Raw genomic sequence first — 23,676 nt, forward strand, 5'->3', positions numbered from 1 at the left:
ATGGTAATGCAGGAAAGGCTTTATGGACTAAATGATTCTCAAAATAATCTTGAGGGATAGTGGAAATAGGTGCTTTGTAAAGAGAGAGAGAACAGAACCTTTATTCGTATAGAGTCAGGGGTAAGAGAAAGCAAAAAAGGGAAAGGTGACAAAAGGCTAGCAACTGGAAGTGAATAGGCTGATCTGAACAACTCTTGCTGATCTGGACACAGCAAGCAGAACTCAGCTCCAGCACCTCTCATTTGGACACCATTGCCTTTATAAGAGAACAAGGGAGACATTCATGGTGTTACATTCTATAGGGTGAATTCAAAAGAACTAAACTTGCCAGTTCTAGTTCAGCCCGTTAACACTTTGAAGAAGAGCCCTCCTGGATTAGATTGAAGTCCTAGTTCAGGTTCCCATCATGTCAAAGTAAATGACTCTGAGAAGCACAAAAGCAGGACTTAGGAGCAATAGAGCTCTGCTATTGTTGTAGCTTCCCCAACCCTCCTACCCAGCAACTCGTGTTCGGAGGCCTCTTTTTTTTAAAAAAAAAAAAATTTTTATTAGTTTTACAGAATTATAGAAAACAAACAAACACTTAAAAAGACAAACATACACGTATAATTTCATAACATATTTTCATAAACCTCTTTTCTGGGACTTCCCCATACCCCCCCTCTCTGCATCCCAATGTCCATAATTTTATAGCAACTCCCAATTGTTACTTTCCAACCTCTGTCATCTTAGTTATCTCTGTATTCTGACCTTATTTCACTGCATCCCTTTGTTCCTGAAAACCACAACACTCTAACATTCATTAAGTTTATAATAGTCCTTAAGATAACTTTTGAATTTTCTCCATTCTTCTTCCGCCGTCTCTTTTCCTTGGTCACGGATTCTGCCTGTCATCTCGGCCAACGTCATATAGTCCATCACTTTCATCTGCCATTCTTCCAGAGTGGGTAGATCTTGTGTCTTCCAATATTTTGCAATGAGTATTCTTGCTGCTGTTGTAGCGTACATAAAAAAAGTTCTGTCCCTCTTTGGCACCAATTGGCCGACAATGCCCAAGAGAAAGGCCTCTGGTTTTTTAGGAAAAGTACATTTAAGTACCTTTTTCATTTCATTATAGATCATTTCCCAGAAAGCCTTAATCTTCGGGCATGTCCACCAAAGGTGATAGAAAGTACCTTCAGTCTCTTTACATTTCCAACATTTGTTGTCGGGCAAATGATAAATTTTTGCCAGCTTGACTGGGGTCATGTACCACCTGTATACCATTTTCATAATATTTTCCTTTAAGGCATTACACGCCGTAAATTTGATACCGGTGTTCCATAACCATTCCCAGTCATCTGACATGATGTTGTGACCGACATCCTGTGCCCACTTAATCATAGCTGATTTGACTGTTTCATCCTGTGTATTCCATTTCAGCAACAAGTTATACATTCTAGATAAATTCTTAGTACTGGGTTCTAACAATTCAGTTTCTAATTTTGATTTTTCCATCTGGAAGCCAATTTTCCTGTCCTGTCTGAAAAATTCCATTATTTGATGATATTGAAACCAATTTTGTACCTTGTGCTTCAGTTTCTCATAACTTTGCAATTTGAACTTATCTCCATCTTGTTCCAAGATTTCCCAATACTTCGGCCATCCGACCTCCATATTGAGTTTCTTCACTGCCTTGGCCTCCACTGGTGAGACCCATCTAGGGGTTTTGTTTTCCAACAGATCTTTGTATCTTATCCAAACATTAAACAATGCTTTTCTAACAATGTGATTCTTAAAGGCACTATTGACTTTATCATACCATAGATATGCATGCCAACCAAAAGCGTTATTAAAACCTTCCAGATCTAAGATGTCTGTATTTTCGAGGAGCATCCATTCTTTCAGCCAGCAAAATGCTGCTGCCTCATAGTACAATTTCAAGTCCGGCAGGGCAAAACCCCCTCTTTCTTTAGCATCTGTCAATATTTTAAATTTAATTCTGGGCTTTTTGCCCTGCCAGACAAATTTCGAAATATCTTTCTGCCACCTCTTAAAACATTCCATCTTATCCAGAATCTGCAAGGTCTGGAACAAAAATAACATTCTAGGCAATACATTCATTTTAATCACAGCAATTCGGCCTAACATTGACAATTTCAAACTTGACCATATTTCTAGATCTTTTTTGATTTCTGACCAACATTTTTCATAATTGTCTTTATACAAATTCACATTTTTAGATGTCAAATAAACCCCTAGGTATTTCACCTTCTTAACCAGTGTCAACCCTGTCTCCTCTTGAAACTTCTCCTTTTCTGTATCTGTTAAATTTTTTCCTAAGACTTTGGTTTTTTGTTTATTCAACTTAAATCCAGCTACCTGGCCAAACTGTTGTATTATTTCTAAAACCTTTTTCGTACTAGTGTTTGGCTCTTGCAAAGTCAATACTAGGTCATCTGCAAACGCTCTTAACTTGTAATGTTTAGCTCCGACCTGCACTCCTTTAACCTGCTGGTCTTCCCTTATCATGTTCAGCAACACCTCCAGAACTGAAATAAAAAGTAATGGGGAAATTGGGCACCCCTGTCGTGTTCCTTTTTCTATCTTAAGTTCCTCCGTCACTACATTATTTACAATCAATTTAGCTTTTTGTTCAGAGTATATTGCAGCCATACCATTCTCAAAACCTTGACCTACCCCCATCCCATGGAGATTCTTTATCATAAAACTCCAAGAAATATTGTCAAAGGCTTTCTCCGCGTCCACAAAGATCAATACTGCTTTAGTGTTTATGTTCACCTCTAACTTTTCCAAAATGTCTATCACATTCCTTACATTGTCTGCTAGGTGTCTTTTAGGGAGAAAGCCTGCTTGGTCCCTATGAATCTTCTCCATCAACACTTTTTTAAATCTTTTTGCCAAAATGTCTGCAAAAATTTTGTAATCCACATTAAGTAGTGATATTGGGCGGTAGTTCTTCAGTTGAGTCTTTTCAGTCTCTGTCTTTGGTATGAGTGAAATATATGCTTCTTTCCACGATTCAGGTGCCTTTTTCCCCTCAAGGATCTCATTACAGACTTCTTTTAGTGGTTGAGTCAACCATTCCTTCAGCGATTTGTAGTATCTTGAAGTCAATCCATCTGGTCCTGGAGATTTGCCCAGTTGCATATTCTGAATGGCAGCCTCTATCTCTTGTTCTGTTATTCTCTGGTTCAGATCGATCTTGCTTTGATGAGAGATTTTTTGTAATCCATATTTATCAAGAAATTTGTCTATATCTTCTTCATTTTGCAGGCCTTGAGTATAAAGTTTTTTAAAATAACTCAGGAAGCAATTTCTAATCTCATTGGGTTTAGATATATTCTTTCCATCCACTTCTAGGCTTGTAACTGTATTTAGTTTCTGCCTTTTCTTCAATTGCCATGCCAGAAGTTTGCCACATTTATTTGCTGATTCAAATGTCTTTTGCTTCATCTGCTTTATCTTCCATTCAATCTCTAGGTTCATCAATTCCATATATTGTGTCTGATATAACTTGATCTCTCTTAAAATCTCCTGGGACTTTGGTTTTACTCTTAATTTTTTCTCTCCTTCCTTTATCTTTTCCAAAATCTTTTCTTTTTTCTCATTTTGTTTTTTCCTCTTTATTGAGTTTTGTTGAATCAAGAAGCCTCGCATCACCGCTTTGCTTGCGTCCCAGATCACTCTTTTCTCGACGTCAGCCCTCAAATTTATTTCAAAATAGTCTTTTAAAGTTTTTTGGGCCTTCATAAGGATCTCCTTGTCTCGAAAGAGGGTGTCATTCATTCTCCATCTGAATTGACCAGTTGTTGTAAGTTTCATTTCCATCTTCACGGCGTTATGGTCGGAGCAAGTTTTTGGGCAGATTTCTACCTTCTTAATCTTTGGAGCCATGCCACTAGTAATCCAAATTTGATCAATTCTGGTCCAGGTCATCATTGCTTGGGAGAAAAAGGTTCCCTCTCTCTCCAGAGGGTTCCTTGTTCTCCATATATCTATCAAGTCCATATTTTCAGTCATTTCAAAGAAAGTCTTAGGAAGTCTCCCTTCCTTACTTATTGTTAGTCTTTGTGCCTTGTCCATATTAGTGGAGACCACGCCATTCATGTCTCCCATAATTATCATATTGTAATCCAGATAGTCCGTCAAGGTTTCATGAAGTCTCTTAAATAAGTCAGATTTGCCTTCATTTGGTGCATAGATTCCAACAACTAAGAGTTTTTCTCCTTGTACTTGTATCTCCACTGCCAGATATCTCCCTTGTTCATCTTTAAATATCATTTTTGGAGCCCATTTCTCTTTCACATATATTACAACTCCTCTTTTCTTAACTTTATCTGAAGAGACGAATTCTTGTCCTAGTCTTTTGTTTGTAAGTAGTCTCCTGTGGGCTCTAGTTATATGAGTTTCTTGTAGGCATATCAAATCCAGCTGTTCTCTATTCAATATATGAAATACTTGTCTTCTCTTCAAAGGCCCATTGAGCCCATTACAATTCCAACTGAGGAATTGCAGAGCCATCTTGTTATTTTCCTAGAGCTCCTCCAACAGCTCCAAGTTGCTGCTCTTCTTCTGATGGTGGTAGTTTTGGTCCAATCGAGAGATTCAGAATATCTAGTGCTCTCCTCTGTTCTGCAAGTACGTCCACAGTTCCCTTCTGCAAGTCCTCCTGATTTCTTGCCAAGAATTTGTCTTTATCTTGAATTGTCTTTATTTTCACCTTCTTTGCCTTGTAGTCGAATGACAATCCTTGTGGAAATTCCCACCTAAAGCGGATGGAATTTTTCTTTAACAAAAGAACCAGGTCCTTGTAAAAGTTTCTTAGATCCAGAATGTATTTTGGGATATCTTTGAAGATCTGTACAGTTGAGTTGCCAATTTGCAGGGCCTTTTCAAAATGTAGTCCTCGTGTTCGGAGGCCTCTTATCCTGGAAGGCGTATATAGTCGTCATAATGAGTAGTAGCCATTGATAGCCTTATCCTCCAAAAATTTATCTAATCCAATTTTAAGATTGGTGGCTATTACCACATTCTGTTGTAGCAAAGTATATGCTATCTACAAACTTTCGTCTATGCATGACAGCAGGTATATATGACTAGCTCATCATAGACTATGGCAGCTGAGAGGTATTTACCTGTATCAACCATGTGCTGATGTGAGAATGGTCCCTGTTCATGTCATAAATGTGTGTTGAACTGTGAGGTATGTGCATTGTGAAAGTTGATCTTACTGTGATGTCTGCAGTGGGATTGTAAATAGTATTTCGATACCGTATTTTTCGCCCTATAGGACACACTTTTCCCCCTCCAAAAATGGAGGGGAAATGTGTGTGCGTCCTATGGGGAGAATGCAGGCTCCTTGGCTTCAGCGATAGCAACGTAAAGCCTCCGAAGCCTGTGCTCCGGAGGCTTTGCGTTGCTTTTGCTGAAGCCAGGAGAGTCTGCTCTTTGAGGCTGGCGGTGGGGGAAAGCAGCGCTTCCTCCCACCGCTAGCCCCACAAGCTGGGGGGGGGCAGCGGGAAGGCGCGCGATGCCTTAGCGCTGCTCCCCGACCCGGCTTTGAGGCTGGCGGTGGGGGAAAGCAGCGCTTCCTCCCACCGCTAGCCCCACAAGCTGGGGGGGGCAGCGGGAAGGCGCGCGATGCCTAAGTGCTGCTCCCCGACCCGGCTTTGAGGCTGGCAGTGGGGGAAAGCAGCGCTTCCCCCCACTGCCAGCCCCACAAGCTGGGGGAGGGGGCAGCGGGAAGGCGCGCAACGCCTAAGCGCTGCTCCCCGACCCGGCTTTGAGGCTGGCAGTGGGGGAAAGCAGTGCTTCCCCCCACTGCCAGCCCCAGAAGCTCGGGGGGCAGCAGGAAGGCGCGCGACGCCTTAGCACTGCTCCCCGACCCGGCTTTGAGGCTGGCAGTGGGGGAAAGTAGCGCTTCCCCCCACCGCCAGCCCCACAAGCTGAGTCGAAAAGCCCGCAAGCTGAGTCGAAAAGGGTGCACAGCTTCTGCGGGCTTTTCTATGAGGTGGGGGAATTCCCTGTCTGCTGCTCCCAGAGCTGCGGGGGGTGGGAATCATATTTTTCCCTTGATTCCCCCCCCCCCGAAAACTAGGTGCGCCCTATGGGCCGGTGCGCCCTATAGGGCAAAAAATACAGTATATGGACTATTAGCCAGAAATGCAAGGGCTATGGGAATTCAGAGGTGTAAATTTTGGTGGTTGGATGTGTAGTAAAAAGACAAGCATCATTATGTTTTTAGCATCTCTGAAACGTAGGCTGATCAAAGTGAGGGACAGCTGACTTACTGCCATGCGATGCTATCATTAATGTCTTTAGTTTATGGTAGGTATCCATGGCAGGATATTTATGATCATTAATTTGCCTTAAGTAAGGTACGTCCTGAAGCCAGGGTAGGGGTAGCATGTTTGCTGTTGCAGCTTCGTGGTTCAGGCAGCACAACAAAAGTCTTTTTTTCTGAGCAATTGAGTTCTGGGGTGGGAACAACTTTTCCTAAGCTGAATGCTTTCAAAATGTACAATTCAAAAAGATGAAAGGGTTATAAAATATATGTAAAGCAGGCAAGAGAATAATAGATAAGCTTCAGCAGAGGATTAAAGCAAAACAGTACACCGCCTAGTATTAAAATGAAAGGATTTATTATGAAGTCTTAAACTTATCATAGGCTTACCAGCAGGTAGGGTCTTGAAATAAAACAGAGTTTTCTGCAATATTTTGGTGGGATGCTGTACCGAGAAGAAACATGTTTTAAAACCATCAATCTTTTTTTTAAAAAAATGATAGAAATAAACAGCTATTCAACGTTTAGTGGTGGTGGGGTGGGTAGGGAGAGACATACCTTGCACAGCAGGCTCCTGGTTTGAAGGAAAGCTTATAATACATTCAGATGACTTCTTGGCTGTCAACGAGGTGAATTGCTTTCATTCTTGTGCTTTATTCTTTTATTCTTCTGCTTCAGACTACAGTTCATAAGTATGTTTTTTCCTTCATGTGTGGCTAACCTGCACTAGGGTTAGAAAGAGAAATAAGCAACTGCATGGCTTCAATGATGCTGTGTCAAAAGCATAACAGGGCATCACTGTCACCTGCTCTGGAAAATGCCTTATTTGAAGTGGGATTTGAAACAGGAGAGATGTCATGACTTTTACAATGAAATCTTATCTGTGTACACACAAACACACACACATTTATTCTGATAATAAATAAATTACTTGACCTGAAAGGCTTCTATTTCAAGAGTGTAACCAAGTCAGCTTTGATTAACATCCCTAAAAGTTGTTGTCACTGGAATGAGATGAAAGAATTTAGTGGTAATATAGAGAATGTCCTTGGAAAGATTTGCTTCTATTACTGATAGACTGTAATTGTTTCTTAAGAAGGGTCATGTGAAAGCAGAGCAAGGGGATTCTAATGACAGTAATTTACAAAGCTAATAAAGGAAATGGTTTCTAACTATTTAGATGCTGGTGGTTTAGACGGCATTTGTATTGAGACTTTGCACAAAAGGAAAGAAAGTGAATTTCTCATCTGAGCAGCTACCCATTTCTCATATAATGTTGCAAGATAACATTAAAATGTTCATGGGCTGTATCAAAATTTTACACCAACTTCTTAAAGTACCCTTGACTGTACTCAAAAATAAGCTATTTTTGCAGCCAAATGAAGAAGGGAGAGCATTTTAAGTGCCTCTAGCTCATTTGAAAACCAAAAGTTAAAACTTCCCCTGAGTAGAGGCAGTTTAGGAATAAAGGCTTTGGCTAATTAGGTTTAATGGGACATTGTCTTGGGAGATGTGATTGATTAGGCCAATCTAGACACAGAATAGGCCTGCAGGGTTTAATTCTTGGATTCTCCTAGTGAATGGCAAATATCCAAGGGCATTTTTTAAAAAAAATATTAGAGGGAACATTAAGAAAGTGTGCGGCACCTACATGTCATGCACACATTCATGTAAAGTTTTGTGGATGAAAAACAACCTCAAGAGGCTGCAATCTTGAGTGTAGAAGTGGTGAGCATTGAGTTCCTTAAGCCTTTCCCATTCAAAAATGCCCCTAGCTTATTTTCTTCTATGGGATTCCATTGGGATTCCATTGAGGTTTCATTACCTGCTCTTACATGTATACCCCTAAGCATGTAGAATGTTGCACAGTTGATCTATATTATCTTTTTACCTTTCTCCCTTTCAGGCACTTTTCTATAGCTAAGCTATCCAGATTTCTAGAAGTCCTTTCACAGAACAGGCAGAGTAGAGTACTATGCAGCACTACTTCCACATCTGCCTCTTTGGAAACTAGTCAAAGCTAAGATGAAACTAGGTGGGATGTGTACGGCGTAAGAGTTTGGGCTTTTTCTGTGTGGCAGATTTGAAAAGTCTTGTATCAACGTGGAAATTATCACAATCTCTTTGGGGAGGCAGATGCATCATAAAGAGAGGATTCACAATACAGCTTCACACACAAGCATCAGGTTGTTGAATGCTGACTGAAGAAGTTTCTATAGTCACATTATGAGTCATCATGGAGGTCATCTTTATACTGGAAGCAATTCCCTATTAACATAAGCTAAGAAACCATATTGTGCTGAATATGTAGGCCTTTCATCAGTTTCTGTTCTGTATCTCCACCCAACACTCAGCTCCTCTTTCTCAATAAATGCACATGAGAAGTCAAAGATCACAACTACCTGTCTTGGGAATTTGATAGAAAGAGGTTGTCAAGGATGCCCAAAACTGTCAAGAGAATTGAATAAGAATAATCTAAAGTTCTGCGAACATCTGGAGCTAGTAAGGAGTACAAATTTCAAAAAAGAAAAGAGCTATTTTGTTCAGTTTATTTTACACAACACAAGAAGTGTAATCATTTACAAAGTTACGGTATATGTATAGCAAAAACAGGGCAAACTTAAATATTCAGCATGTGACTGATACAAAAACCAAGCCATAATAAGTATATTGGCTTGTATTATCGTACGATTCTGTATAATGTGGGACAATAAGCAAGCTTAATATATTCATGATCCTTGTCACAAGGTAAACAGAAAAGATCACCTTGTAATAAGGAGAATTTATTCTTGGGTGCTTTTCTATATTTGATTCTAGCTCTTTTAACATAGTGAAAGACGTGTGCATTAAAATTTTTCTATTTGGCTATCCCTAAACCTTACTGTGGGAAATGATTATTATTGCATTATTAGCACTGGAAAGTATTTTTAATTTAATATAATTTTGCATCACTGCTTTATATTGATTTCTGAGATGTACAGTATATTCAGCTTAGAAGGCAATGCAAAATGCTACTTGCAATTCTTGACCCAGTTAATATATTCTTTAATTTCTGTCTAATATAGCAGATGTCTAGTAGAAATATATATCATTTTCTCTGTTCAGAAATGTAGGGCCCTTTAGTATTGCTTATTTCGAGGGATGCATTACAAGGACTCTGCATAGTTACATAGTCTTTGTGAATTAATTCATGGTGCTAAAGAAAGACAAAGTGATTTACAAACTATCATGAGAGTCAACAGCAACTAACAACGTTAAGGAAGAAGTTGCATATTTGAAAGAGCACGTGTTATCTTTAATCTTTTTGAGGCACTCTAGAAAGTTTTATCACATTTTCACAGGCTTTTTAAAGCAGCAAGGCATTGTCTTATAATTTTTCACTATTACGGTATTGGTTTCCCCCCAATACTTTTAGAATAATTACTGCGTACTTCATTAATAATCTGTAGGAATAAATTGTCTCCCAGGTTGATTTTTAATTTCTGAATGAAAGCAGTGGATTGATCCTCTCAATAGCTGTTCCAAAGTATTTCTGGCTGTATTCTCTCCTGCCCCCCTTTCTTCTCTGTAGATGTAGTTAAATAAAAGTGATATATGTACACTCTGCAGTAACAGTTGATCATAAGCTGATTTAACAGTTTTAATTCAACTTCATTAGCCTTAGAGGGGTTGGTTTGGGTAAGATATTTTCTTAGGATGTAATTTAGACTTCAATTCTTTTTGCAGCTTCCTCATACTTTTTCTCTGCCTGTTCTCTGTGAATGAAATTACCTTTCCTCATCACAAAAGCCTCAGAGGCTTCCAGAGGAGTTCTGTATGAATTCAACAAGCCCTGATTGGATTCCCAGTATAATGGCTATTTCTCTTTCACATACTCTGAGCACAGAAAACTTGTATCTTGTTATAAAAGTGAACTCAATCTCCCTTTGTTTTGACCTGGAGGGGTAATATGGAGGGACATGCTCAGAGATTGGTGTATTCCCAGTTGAACTGAATCTAAAAGACTAACAAGGAAAAAAATATATCTTTAAAGAGGACATCTGCACCCTCTGTTTTCAAATCCCCATCAGCAGTAAATCACCTTGCACTTGGTTGACCAAAGAGCCAATGCGTTTTTCATGTACAAAGTACATTTGCTACAACCGTTAAATTAAACTCTCTACCGAATGTGAAAATAAAAGCTGCAATCAGAAAGGACATCCAGTTACTTCTTGGGTAAAACAATTATTCCAAATTGTGGCATTTAACATGCCACAACCAAGTCAAGATAGTTATGCCAGTCACCGGGGGTTTTTTGTCGGTTGTTTTTTTTTAAGCATTATTTTTCTCATTAAATTTTGTTCCTGGGCTGCACAAAAGGCTAAATAGGAAAAAAAAGTTTTGCTTCTAATGAAAATGTCTCATTATTTGACTATTGTTAACTCTAGATATTTTTGTTTACAACATTTTCATAGAACTATAGGATAGCTACAGCATTCTAAGAGAGAAATCTGCTAATAATGAACTGCAAGGATGTATAGTATGTAGATTGGACACAACTGATAATTAGACATGCAAGAAAAGTTTAACACAAAAGACCCTCAACCTATAGCACCACCCCTGCAGATCTTCCTTAAACACAAGTAGTATAACAGTGTAGTAGTATATCATTGTTTTTATTTGGCTTTTCAGTTTTAAGATATGCATTTTACAAATCTCATGTGGCTTGTTCCTTAGAAAGCCATGTGATGTAGGTTAAAACTCTGGAAGAGTGACAAAATGTGTGTTGGAAAGGGGAGGAAAAATAGATACCGTATTTTTCGCTCGATAACACGCACCCAACCATAACACACATGTAGTTTTTAGAGGAGGAAAACAAGAAAAAAAAATTCTACATGAAACAGTGGATGTATGATTTTTGTGGTTCATGCTGTGGCCACAGACATGTGATCTGATGGTGAGTTTGGGGTAGCCCAATGCAAAAATCCTGAGGATCCATGTGGATCCATGTTTGTAACCACGTTTTTGCACCACTGCGGCCCCAGGCAACAGTGGGTGTGTGATTTTTTTGGTGCAAACTGTAGCCATGGACATGCTATGTGATCTGATAGTGAATTTGGGGTGATCCAGTGCAAAAATCCTGAGGATCCATGTGGATCTGTGCTTTGTAACCACGTTTTAAGTGGGGAGGGAAGGAAAAGCACTCAAGGGACAAGGAGCACGCGTGGAGCAAGCTCTTCTTCTCTCCCTCCTCCCCCCCCCTTAGCGAGCTGAAAAACTTTGCTGGGGGGACAGAGAGCCTGCTTGCTTTAAAGGAGCCTACCGGACAGGAGCTGCTTACACGAGTGTAAGCGGCTCCTGTCCGGTAGGCTCCTTTAAAGCAAGCAGGTTCTGCTTCTCTCCCTCCTGCCCCCCCCCCGCCCTTAGCGAGCTGAAAATCTTTCCTGCTATTTCCAGCAAAGCGGGAGGAGATACAGAGTGCCTGCTTGCTTTAAAGGAGCCAACCGGACAGGAGCCGCTTACACTCGTGTAAGCAGCTCCTCCCCTCTCCCGCTTTGCTGCTATTTCCAGCAAAGCGGAGAAGAGCCATTGAGTAGGGACGAGAGAGGGACAGAGTGCCTGCTTGCTTTAAAGGAGCCAACCGGACAGGAGCCGCTTACACGAGCCCCTCCCCTCCCGCTTTGCTCCTTTAAAGAAGCAGGCACTCTGTCCCTCTCTCCTCCCCATTCAGCGGCTCTTCTCCTGCTGGAAACCACGGAAGAGGGAAGCATTCGCTCCGTAACACGCACAGACATTTCCCCTTACTTTCTAGGAGGAAAAAAATGTGTGTAATGGAGCAAAAACTACGGTATGCCTATTTCCAGGTGCAGCAGTGCTTCAGCATAGCTCAGCTCCACTTCCTTTGTCCCGCTATTTCTTCCATTTCTCCCATGATTTTTAGGCATGGATCCAAGCATAGGCGCCGACTCCATGGGGCTTGAGGGGGCTCGAGCCCCCTCAAAAATTTTTTTGGGGGGGCTCAGCCCCCCCAATAATCTCGGGCGGGCGCCCTTCCAGCAGAGCGCCGCCGCCGTCCCCCGCCTCCTCCCCACCTGCTCCTTCGCCAGCCAGCCAGCCGCGCGCCCTAATCGGAGAGCCCCGGCCGGAAATCCCGCGAGAACAGGGGAATCCCGACTGGCCACACCTCCCAGCCAGCCAATCGGCTGGCTGGGGGGGCGTGGCTTGCCCTATTTAGGGCCGGAGCCACTTTATTTGCATATTCATGAGCTTATTTATTATTCATGAGCTTTCCCGGGCCCCCCCAATATTTTTTCTAAGTCCGCGTCCCTGGATCCAAGAGGTTTTTCTTCTGTCCTGCCACTTTCCCTGGAGCAACCCACAGTTTATTGCTGAATCAGAACAAACGTCAGTCCGTAGAAGACTCAGTTGACGTTTGTTCTGATTCAGCAGTAAACATCGGGTTTTGCGGCGGGAACTGGCAAGGCAAAAGAAGAACCTCTCAGACCCATGTCTAGACAACATGGGACAAATGGAAGTATGTATGAGTCCAGAGTGCGACATGACCATCTCTGCCCATTTCTGCTCTGCAAAGCCTGCCCTTGTAAGCTTTGCAGGCATTGACTGCACTTTTATAAGTGGTGATCATAAATTCTGAGGGTGCCTCTTTCAAAGCTGAGCAGGAAAAAGACAAGTGTGATGGAGCAGAGGAATGTTTATGAACTACAGCGCTATAGAAAAGTTGCCCTTTTTATAGGGTGTTTCACCTGCTGCCATTCATTTGCTTCTCTGTCTTGTTGACGGTGTGTGGGGAATGCACAGACTGTCCCCATGGACAGGAAGGTTTGCCCTGAAACTCAAGCCACATAAATACAAGCCCAATTTTGTGCATTCTTTTTTAAAAAAATAAAATATAAATCAGTAGTCGGTGTGGATGGGATCCTTCCCTCCCTAGAACACAAATGAACCTTGTGATCCTCCGGGTTATAAATTATAAATGAGGAGCATGCTCATCTGTTATTCAGAAGCAAAGGTCAAAGGATTCCCCCCACCCTTACGTTCTTTAAACTGGATCTCCTTTGATGTCTACACCGCATATACATAGCAATCATTATATCCCACGCTCTTGCATCATTAATGCAACTACAAACGAAACAAGTCAAGTTTTGAATGCCCAGTGCTTCACTATAAGCACACAGATGTGAAAGGAAATTTTGAGCTAGATAAAAACACACAAAACTTTTACTGATGGGATTGCTCCCTAGCGTAACCATGCTTGAAAGCAATGGGGGCAAATTATGATCCTTTCGGGCATAATTCTTGCTCTCCAGAAATTTTCTGTCTTGCTGCCTTTGACTAGCAAAACGGGAGCTTGCTGTGTAGGTTAAAAACCAGACGCTGCTGAAATACGCTTTTAATTTCTAATCATACGACATTACCACCTTGAAATTGGGCAACAACTGTATACTCCATCTATTATTACCTGCTGTAGCTGTGCACTATTACTCCAGTTTAGTTTTGCTTCTTTATTTAATTTGGCTCCTGTCCATCCAACAGGTTCCCAGGGCGGCTTACAAAAAGTTACAATTAAACCAAACAAAAAATGGAAACCAGCAAAAATTAACACACACACACACACACAATACAGCATTAAAATAATGTACAGTAGATTTAAAAGGCTCTTAGTGTGTTGCAAGAGTATATAGGGCACCATATGTACTCACATAGGGGTCCATGGCCATTGGAATCCCAGTCAATCAGAAGTCTTGCAAGGAATCCAACACATGCACACATAGCCTCTTCACACTGATACCAAGCAGTCAGTAAAGTGGTCACTGCATGTGTTGGCTTCTAAGGCACAGAGGCAAAGGTAAAAGGTAAAGGACCCCTGGACAGTCAAGTCCAGTCAGGCGACTATGGGCACAGAACCAGCCCATGTCTTTACTACCCCCAGCTATCAATTGCCTTTTGGGTAGCATCACATCAAGACACAAAGCCCGGGGGACCACCAAGTATAAGTTGTTGCAAAATGGTTATTCAAACTCTAAAATGAAGAAGCCATTTATGTTAAGCATGTTTGTGGTGTCTAGAGACTGAGGATATTCTAAATAATTAATGGATTATAAATACTCATTTTACATTCCAAATATTTGCTCCTCAATAAATTTTATTTTAGCATCTTATCATTCAGTTTTACTATATTTTATTTTTAAAAACATGTATTTGTAAAGCCATTATAGTCAGGTCTTAAGACCTTAGCTATTTCAAATCATCACAGGCTAATATTTTGCAGAAATTTGTCAGCCCTAATTTTATGTTTGCCCTCACCCTTTCCAGAATCAATAATCCTTTAGAGTTTCAATTTGCAGCCCCTTCTCAGGTCATAAATGTTTATGGAGGTCATTAGTTGGGAGGTAGAATGCCCCCAAATGTACAACTAAGAACAACTGAGAATTAAGTGCAACTATAACCTGAGCTATGTCTATGGGATTCTAAAGAAACAGTTCATGTGATAAGGTAGAGGATGGGTGGGGGCAGGGAACACAAAGAACAAGAAGCTCACCACTGAAACCTAACATCTCCATTTTGGAGATTTAATTGCTCTTTATTTTATTTTTATTGTATCCACTATCCTCAAAAATGCTTATGGACTACTTTTGAATGGTTATCACAAGGGTTACAGAATGCATTCACATGTTGCCTTCTTAATGAGAAAATGTGTGGAACAAACCGTTATATTGCCTTTCTGGGGAAAGCTTTCTTGCTCATGGAAGAAGGCAGGAGGTGTAGGCAGCAGTCTCAGCACTCAGTTGTCCCCCTGCAAATGACCTCTGCCCAATACCACCTGTCCTGTCTTGCTGTCATCTCCTGACATTCCAAAGAAATGGTAGTTCATAGCACTAAGGATAATGCATAGTTTCAGATAATTGAAAAATCTCGTACACAAGGCAGTGACTAAATTAGCCTTCAGAAATAATTGGGGAGTTAAAATAGATTTTTCAGTTATTTGAAATCTTTATGTTGGTTCACCATCTTTTTTGTTGACATTTTGCTACTGAACACTTTATGACTTGATACCTGAATCTGCATTAGCAGAATAAAAGGCTAGCTTTGTTGGTGTATTTGATAAACACCCAGGTTTTATTACTTGCCATTTTTCTTCCCGTCCCATCTGCATTTTGCACTTCCACATTTCCACCCTCTCAATATATTGTGCTCTCTTTCTGTTTCCCCCTTCCTTGTGTTTTTGTTGTGGAAGATGAGAAATGTCATTTTTTTTCACAGTGTATGCTAGATGGTCATTTTGCTGATTGTACAGCAGAGAGATGTGAAGCCCATTTGAAGGCTACTAATCAGTCTTTGGAATTTTATGAAAAGGTTGTTCAGAGATCCTAAAAGGCCTTCATTAACATCATTTTGTCCCATTTCCCCTCTCAGGAGAGCTACCGCCACAGGAAAAATTAGGGTTGTGTAGTGACCTCAACATGGTCAGCACCCAAGATCTGAATCTTATTTGTCATATGGTTAGGCTAATATTGTCCATGTAGACATTCTGAAAGAGTGTTTATTTGCTCTGGTGTTTTTGACCTTAGTTTAGAACGTCATTCTGTGAAGCATCAAGATCATTGAGTTAGTTTTTGTTTTTTTGCTGTACTAACCCTATTAAAATGATGCAAGACCTGCAAAATTGAATTAGTTGGGATGTTGCAATAACATGAATATGTACTAACATTGTGTTTTATGGTAAAATATAAAATGTAGCTTGAAACTGTAAAACGGTTGCTGATGTTTTCATATGTGATTCAAAGCATCATGAACAAAATCTCTCAGGCATTAATTTTACGATGCTTTATATATTTATTTTGACAATTCCGTGTTGTGTCATAACCAAAAGCTATTATTTTGTTAGTGGTTTCAATAGAAATTTGAATGGCCATAATAATACTAAGCAGTAGTGTGATGTTTCTCAACTTTGTTGTCTATAATGACATTCCATTATAGATTAGAGAGGATTGTAAAGAATCTATTATCCCCCCAAATTAATATTACAAGTTTTAGAAAATCAACATGTTATTTGGTACAGTTTATTCTAATAGTCACTGGCACACATTGTGACTAACCACTGCAACTCATGAGTTGCTTAGAATATATTCTCAGGATGGAATACAGTGTCTGTCATTGCAGCACAACATGACTGGCTCTTGTGTTGTACTGATATCATTAATTGATTCACGTCACTTCACTGCACCTTCTGAGGGCCTTCTCACCTGTAGAAATGGCCAGAAATTGCTCCCAAACTTGTGTGGTCAGGAGAGCTCTCTCCTGGTTGTACATAAAGCATTTGAGACAAACGAGCTACAGCCTTGAAATCCTCCAGTTGGGTTGGAAAGTCCACCCCCTGCAGAGGTTCCGTGGACCAAGAGGGTTCACTGTGGGAAGGGGCTTCCCCCTCAACCATCTTTGTATATGCTGCCTCATCACTTGCAGGCCTCCCCTATCCCTTGGCTGCCTCGGACAGCTTTGCACAGCCAGCAGAAGTCTGGACAGAAATTTGCCATTTGCGGCTGTTAATTATTGAGCCTCCATGATTTCTGGTTGCAAATGCTTCCTGTCGCGGGATGAGGTCCTAGTGGAAACTTGTCTGGACCTCACAGAGCTGTCATTTCAGGAGTTTGGGTGGTGTGTGTCTGTGTGTGGGAGCAACAGATGGGCTAGCATTAGTCAGGAATGCTCCTCCAGCTTGGATTTTATTCTGAACAGGGGGAAAAAATGAATTTGCAATGCTTGTATCTTCATTGAGCTGAGCTTTTCAAGGCCCTGAAGCTCTCATCCAGGCCAGACTCTAGAGAACTTCATCAGCATCTGTACATTTCTGTGTATGTTGACACTGGTCATATTGTTCATTCAACAATATTTTTATTGTGTCACCAACTATGCTATTACCCCTTTACCTTCTTTTTAGGCTGGTAGGATGGTGGGGTCATGACTTCAAAACCCGGTTTCTCATGGAAAACAGTATGTATATTTCATATTCAGTTTTATGTAAGGATTTATTTTATTGTTTATATAGCTTGTATAATCAGATTCTTTCCCCCCAACCATAAAAAGAAGAACAAACAATGACCAAGAAGGCCACATTCCTACTTCTGATTTAACAGGCCTTTGCAGAGCGAAGTTTTATGTCATTTTTTGAGTTGCTGTACTTTACAGCCTGGTGACATTAAAATGTTTTTAAGATGCTATATCATTTTGCTATGTTGTGATTTGCTGAGCTGAAAGGCTTTTGTAATAGTGAGTAACAATTATTCCTTGTCCCACAAATCCCTGGGCCAGAAATAGAGAAGGCCAAGAACATGTCAGATATATATATTATTTCCAATGACTTAACATGTACTAGAGCATAAACTTCTGCCTGTTTCACGGCAACAGGGATGGCAAAGAAAGCTTCTTTTGCCGCTTCTATTGCACTCTCAAGTAGCTGTCCAGCAGAGTTTTTCTGAGTGGTGAGAGGTTTGTTAACATCTCTCCTGATAAATGGGATGTTGGCGCCCCCTGAAGATTGCTGTGACATGTTTGCTAAGCACTTGAATTATAAAAGGATTAGTCTTCACAAGAACTTGAATGTTCTGGTTGTGGCAGGTACAAATGAAGTGTCCAACACACCACCTGGTCACATTTTATGGGATCAGTTTCATTTTTTGAGGCCTGAAAATGTGAACAAGGTGGTTGCAGCTGTCAGCCTTCTTGATTTGCTCACTTTGCCTAATAAAGGTGAGCTGGGTGTGGTCAGGTGGGTCTAGGGTGTGGTGAATGTCTCACTGTGTGAAGGAAAAGGATATACTGCCGTGAAGAAGAAGATGGTATTCCATCTACTCCTTAAAAACCGATGTTGGACTCAAAGGCTTTTGACAGCTACCACCTGATTGCTAATACTTTTTTTTTGAGGAAGGTGCTTCAGCTCCAGCAACTCTTGGAAGATACTGATTCTCTTTATCCTTCCCAGGATAGGTTGAGGCCCATTTCACGGACTGAATCATAATCTGTTGCCCCATTGACCTTTATGGAGAGAGGGGTAGGACTGCAACCCTGTGGCTTCCACTCAATATTTTGGCTGGTTTTGATATAATGAACTATGGTGTTTTATTAGGCTATCTCTGTGGGAAAGAGTTGAGAGGCTCTGTTTTGCAACGGTTCTGCTCCTACCTATGGCAGGATCCAGAGAGCATAAGGTGATTATACCATGAATCCCTGGAGTTCTGCCATAGGGAACCATTTCATTGCCAAAGCTAGTTAAACTTCCAATATGAAGCTGTTGGGAGCAGTTATGTAGAGATTTGGAGCCTGGTGTCATCAATATGTGAAGTTGATAATGCTTAGCTATATTTCTCTAATTTTTTGGGGGGGGAGGGGAGCATGCAGGTCCTAACCAACGCTGTATGCATTGTATGTATGGTGCCTGTATGCCTTGGTACACTGGATGAGGGCTAACAAAACCAAAAGTACTTTCTGACAAGATGGAAGCCCTGTGAGTGATTGGTTCTTCGTTCTGGGAACAAACGAAAGCTAGGGATCAAAAAGAATGTGTTCATCTTGCAGAATTGCAACTGAGCCCTGGCATCAATGGATTTCGACTATCAAACCCTTCGATTTTATTGGTGTGCGCCCTCCATGCTAGTTTAGAGGTGAGCAATTACATTTTCATGACAGATCAAGTACAAACAAATGAAGCAATTTGTGTAGTATTAACCTACATTGTGTTCTATACAGCAGTTAAACAAAAAGTCTGGTTGAAGACTAATGTAATATAAAAAGGATGATCTCACTGCTATGAATATACTGCCAGCCTTAACATCTGCTTGTAGCATACCAGTGAAGAGAACACTGGAATTCTTGCCTGGTTGCTGCCTCTACCATGGTTTCAAAAAAAAAAAAAAAAATGCCACTCCTTCCCTTCCCCAGAGTGGCTGGAGAAACCCAGCCATATGGTCAGGGTAATAATAATAATAATAATAATAATAATAATAATAATAATAATAATAATAATTTTGTGCCACATAACTTGCTTGGAGGAGGAGAAAGCAGAAGTAGCATCTTGATGGAATGCTAGAGACAGGCATTAATTTTAAAACAAAGCTGAAGTATGTTCTAGCACCATGATTTCTTTTTTTAAAATAATGAACCTGTCTTCAGCTAGTTGTCACTTATACTAAAGCAGCACTTGTGTGTTCACATGTGGATTTTAATTTTTTTGGCAAGAAATCAAGAGGTCAGATAGGTGTCATATACAGCTACTGGTGAGCTGAAAGTCCCTTAAGGATGTTTTCCCAGTGAAAATAGGGTGGCGCTGTGGGCAAAGAGAAAGAAGAAAATACAGAAGTAAGGGGGGGATTGGTGCATTGGGATTTTCTAGGAAAAGTAGTAGCAGTGCCCCTTCCCCTCTTCTTGCTTTATAAAATAATTTTGCTGCTGCCAGTAGTAGATGTCGCCATCCCCTCTCCCCTAACAGTATCCTAGTACATTGTCCCAGGCAAGGAATGTGCTGTCTGGATTGTCATTGCTTTCAGTGGCAACAAAAGTACAGTATGTTTAAAGTTAAGAAATTGTGTGGAGAGGGTGGGTGTGCTGCCAACATCACTTCTCACAGTAAGTCCCTTTCTCCTGAAAATAGTTATTTTATGCCCAATGTAGAAAAATAGCCAAAACAGTCCCAACTTTCACAGCTGTGAATGGGCATTCAAAATATTCATCTCAGCCTTATGGGGCTGACTTACAAATATTAATTTGAACTAGCCATATCTTGGATCACAACCATAATAATAATGATAATAATTTATTATTTGTACCCCGCCCATCTGGCTGGGTTTCCCCAGCCACTCTGGGCGGCTTCCATAGAAAACAAAAAACACTAAAATATCATATATTAAATATTTCCCTGAACAGGGCTGCCTTAAGATGTCTTCTGAATGTCAGGTAGTTGTTTATCATTTTGACATCTGATGGGAGGGCGTTCCACAGGGTGGGCGCCACTACCGAGAAGGCCTCTGCCTGGTTCCCTGTAGCTTTGCTTCTCGCAATGAGGGAACCGCCAGAAGGCCCTCGGCGCTGAACCTCAGCATCCGGGCAGAACGATGGGGGTGGAGACGCTCCTTCAGGTATACTGGGCCGAGGCCGTTTAGGGCTTTAAAGGTCAACACCAGTACTTTGAATTGTGCTCGGAAACGTACTGCTCTTCCTTAACATCACTTAATTTTGAATGTTTTACACTACTAGACACATAGTGCCAAGTCACTAGGTCATTTTCCCCATTCTTACAATGGCTACAAGGTAAGACTGCTTCATCTCATAAAATTTCCAGGGTCATTTTCACTTGCATTTCAAGATACCTATATATTTTTTCTGTTCATTGCTTAGCAGACTGACCTGGACTATGTACCAAAAGGCCAGGCATGTGACCACAGATGTTTGTATCTTGACATACATCTAGCAGTCACCCATAATGTAGAATAAGATCTTATGGCTCCCTTGCTTGATTTATCAATTGATACACAGGAGAACAAAATGAAGGTAGATGCGAAATTTAAATGTGTTCTAAAAGTTTCGCTTGTGAATCTGCAAGGTTTCTACAAGGAAGTAAAGTGCGCGTCCAATACAGATACAATGGAAATAGATAATGTATCTTGGAACAATATTTGAGATAGGGAATCATTATTGTCCCAACTTCCTTCTCATATGTGAGTTCCTAAGGGGGAAAATATTTTCTCAGAGCTTAAAAGAGAGACTTCTATCAATTGTCATTTCCATGCACAGAATGTCTAGTGTTCTGTGATGATTCCTGAAATTGGCTTGTTTGTAGAAAACCATCAGCAGTCTTCAGGATGGGATTATATAATGATGTTGACTCATAATGCCACTTACATGCTGATTTCTGTCAGATGCTAATTTAGTGCATGCATATTTGAATGAAAAATAATATTTTATAACTTTCTGTAACCTGCAACATTCAAAGTTTTTAAAACGTACTTGTATTCATTGCAGCCTTTAGTTGTCTGTTAGGGACATTCTGAATCCATCTGGGGAAAAAATAATTTTCTAAATGCTATCATCAGTCCTAAATAAATAAAGCCAGAGAATTATCAGTAATTTTACTGTTTGCTTTTCCTGCTCTGAAAAATTGCAAAGGGGCATGGCAATACTTTTTCTTCTGTTTGGCAATTCATTTTGTTTGTCCTTAAACATCTCTTGTATTTTTGTAAACTTTATGTGACCTTAGAGATGCTTCTCCGCTCTGACCCAGATGGTGCTGTTCATAAGGGGGAGGGGGAGCAGCCATTTAGCCCACGGCAGGGGGTCAAAGGCAATGAGAGCTCATCAGTTTCTATGGACTTGCCTTTTTGCGCCTGTGTTCCTCTTTTGGCACAGTCAGGATTCCCTTGTGCTAATTGCTGTAGTACAGTGAAATAGAATGTGTATCTGGCAAGAGATGGCTTGCAAAATTGTTTCCCATCTTGCTCTGGGATGCATTAAACAGAGGGTACAGCTTCTAAAGAAAATACTAAGCAATGTAAGTGTAAATGCACAGCAAGGACAATCTCTTGCCTTTTGCGAGGGGAAAATTTTTGTTGTGGGGACATTATTCCTGGCAGCATTCCCACACCCCTTGCAAAGTCACAAGTGAATAGACTTTATACGGCCTAATCTTGCAGAAGAAACCCTAAGTTTCTGCAACCGTAGGCAGCTTCTACATAAAGGCGCACAATATTTTTACCCCCTTGTGCATCCCCAAGTCTCAGTGCCATTAAACTGGTGGCATTCTTATTCTCAAGGCCACCCTCCAAGCAATGTAGGGTACAAGTTCCAAAAAACAATCGCCTTATGCTGTTCCTAGGGAAGAGGGAGAAATTCAGTTCAGTTCACATTTAAAGGCAAACCTGCCTAACTGCTTTCCGAAACAATATTCAAACTGGAACACGGCCATCCTTGAAATTCACTCTTCTCCAAATTTTGCAGCACAGTTCTTCAGCTAAGGAATGTATATGCAAAAAAATGCATGTACTAGAATCAAGTGTGCATAAAAATGTAAACTTTAGCAAAAATAAGAGAAAATGTGTTAGATTAGGGGAAACTGCTTTGGAAGATGTTTATATTAGGCAGGATTGCTTACATTGAGTATATTAGGTAGAAATTCACACTACAATTCTGGTGAATTTTCATGACATTTAAAGAAAAAATTCAGAGTGATGTGAGAATGTGTAGAAATGAATTTAAGATTGGAAAAATAAGAAACAGAAGAACATAAACTGAAAGATTATCCCATCCCTAGTCGTTCCTTTCTAGGGATGCGTCTGTTCTTCCTTGGAACTACAGCAATCAGATTGAAACAACAATTTCATTAGATGATAATGAAAAGATCTTTACTTGGTGCCAAAAAATAGAACAGACTTAGAACCAGGAAAATCTCACCACCAAGAAGCCACTATCACCAGTCATTACCCATCTCGCATCAGCCAAAACGGGGACCAGAAGAAGGGACTTTAAATATAGCTGTACTATGAGGATAACATTTCTGACCTAGTTTGCAGTGCTCTTATAAGAATTACTGAGAGAAAACATTTTTCTCCTGAGCACAGCATCTGCATATTGTGGACAGCTTGAGAATGAAACTCACGACGGCATTCATACATTTATGTTCACAAATGTTCTTCCCAACCATATGAGTGCTCTTGTGCACTCAGGTGCAGATATATCTACTTTCATTAAAATGACTGGCTTTATTTCTGGTACTAAGTTTTTATCTTACAATACTCAAAGGTCACTTTTTGCAAAGCTAAAGTAGATCATAGGATATAGGCTTTGTAGAGAAGGATGCAGTTTATATTTGTCTGGGCTCTCTTTGTTTTGCTGCAATGATGTAGTTGTCTGTTTTTATTTTAAATATAGGTATTTGGTCAAACTACAATGAAACTCCTGAGAAGGAAATCCATTCTTCTGACTGGTTACTTGGAATATTTGATAAAGCATTACTATAGTGAAGATACAAATGACCCCGAGCAGCCCTTTGTAAGAATAATCACACCTTCCCAAATTGAAGAAAGAGGATGCCAGCTCACACTGGTCTTTTCAGTTCCAATTAAGGATATTTTTAAAGAGTTGGAAAAAAGAGGTGTCGCTGTAAGTAACCAAGGCTTCGCATTTCTTTATTTAACAAAGATAGTGGGCTGTGTGATAATTCTAGGATTGCTTCTATTCACCGCTGCTTAGGTCAGAAGGAGGAGGGGGAATCAGAATACCGATATGGTTCTTCAAAACACATAAATTGGTTTATGGTGGTGTTATTATGTTTGCCCTGGGGGACAAACAAAATAAAATATATAAGGTGATACCTTTATTGTAGACTTCCCCAGCAAAAATAAATG

General features: G+C 40.4%; 1 protein-coding gene and 1 long non-coding RNA gene across 8 annotated transcripts in view; one reads left to right on the top strand and one right to left on the bottom strand.

Moving 5' to 3' along the window:
* The window catches only part of KYNU (kynureninase), a 92,206-nt gene that overhangs the window by 66,434 nt on the left and 2,096 nt on the right, over positions 1-23,676 (top strand). For all 6 annotated transcript variants that reach the window (XM_081167849.1, XM_081167848.1, XM_081167850.1 and 3 more), the window contains 3 exons: positions 17,226-17,278; positions 18,860-18,945; positions 23,201-23,431. In XM_081167849.1, the coding sequence (XP_081023975.1) occupies positions 17,226-17,278; positions 18,860-18,945; positions 23,201-23,431 (370 nt within the window). The remainder of the gene's footprint in view (positions 1-17,225; positions 17,279-18,859; positions 18,946-23,200; positions 23,432-23,676) is intronic.
* On the bottom strand, positions 298-8,781 carry LOC308572240. 2 transcript variants are annotated; one of them, XR_014001649.1, is made up of 4 exons: positions 8,689-8,781; positions 6,845-7,012; positions 6,677-6,731; positions 298-424 (listed from the first exon to the last, which is right to left on the bottom strand). It is a non-coding gene; the product is annotated as an uncharacterized lncRNA (long non-coding RNA). The 2 variants fall into 2 exon arrangements; XR_014001650.1 differs by lacking the exon at positions 298-424 and having other exon boundaries at positions 6,623-6,731.

This window comes from Podarcis bocagei, assembly GCF_964188305.1.
Source record: "Podarcis bocagei genome assembly, chromosome: 1".
NCBI classification, from domain to species: Eukaryota; Metazoa; Chordata; class Lepidosauria; order Squamata; family Lacertidae; genus Podarcis; species Podarcis bocagei.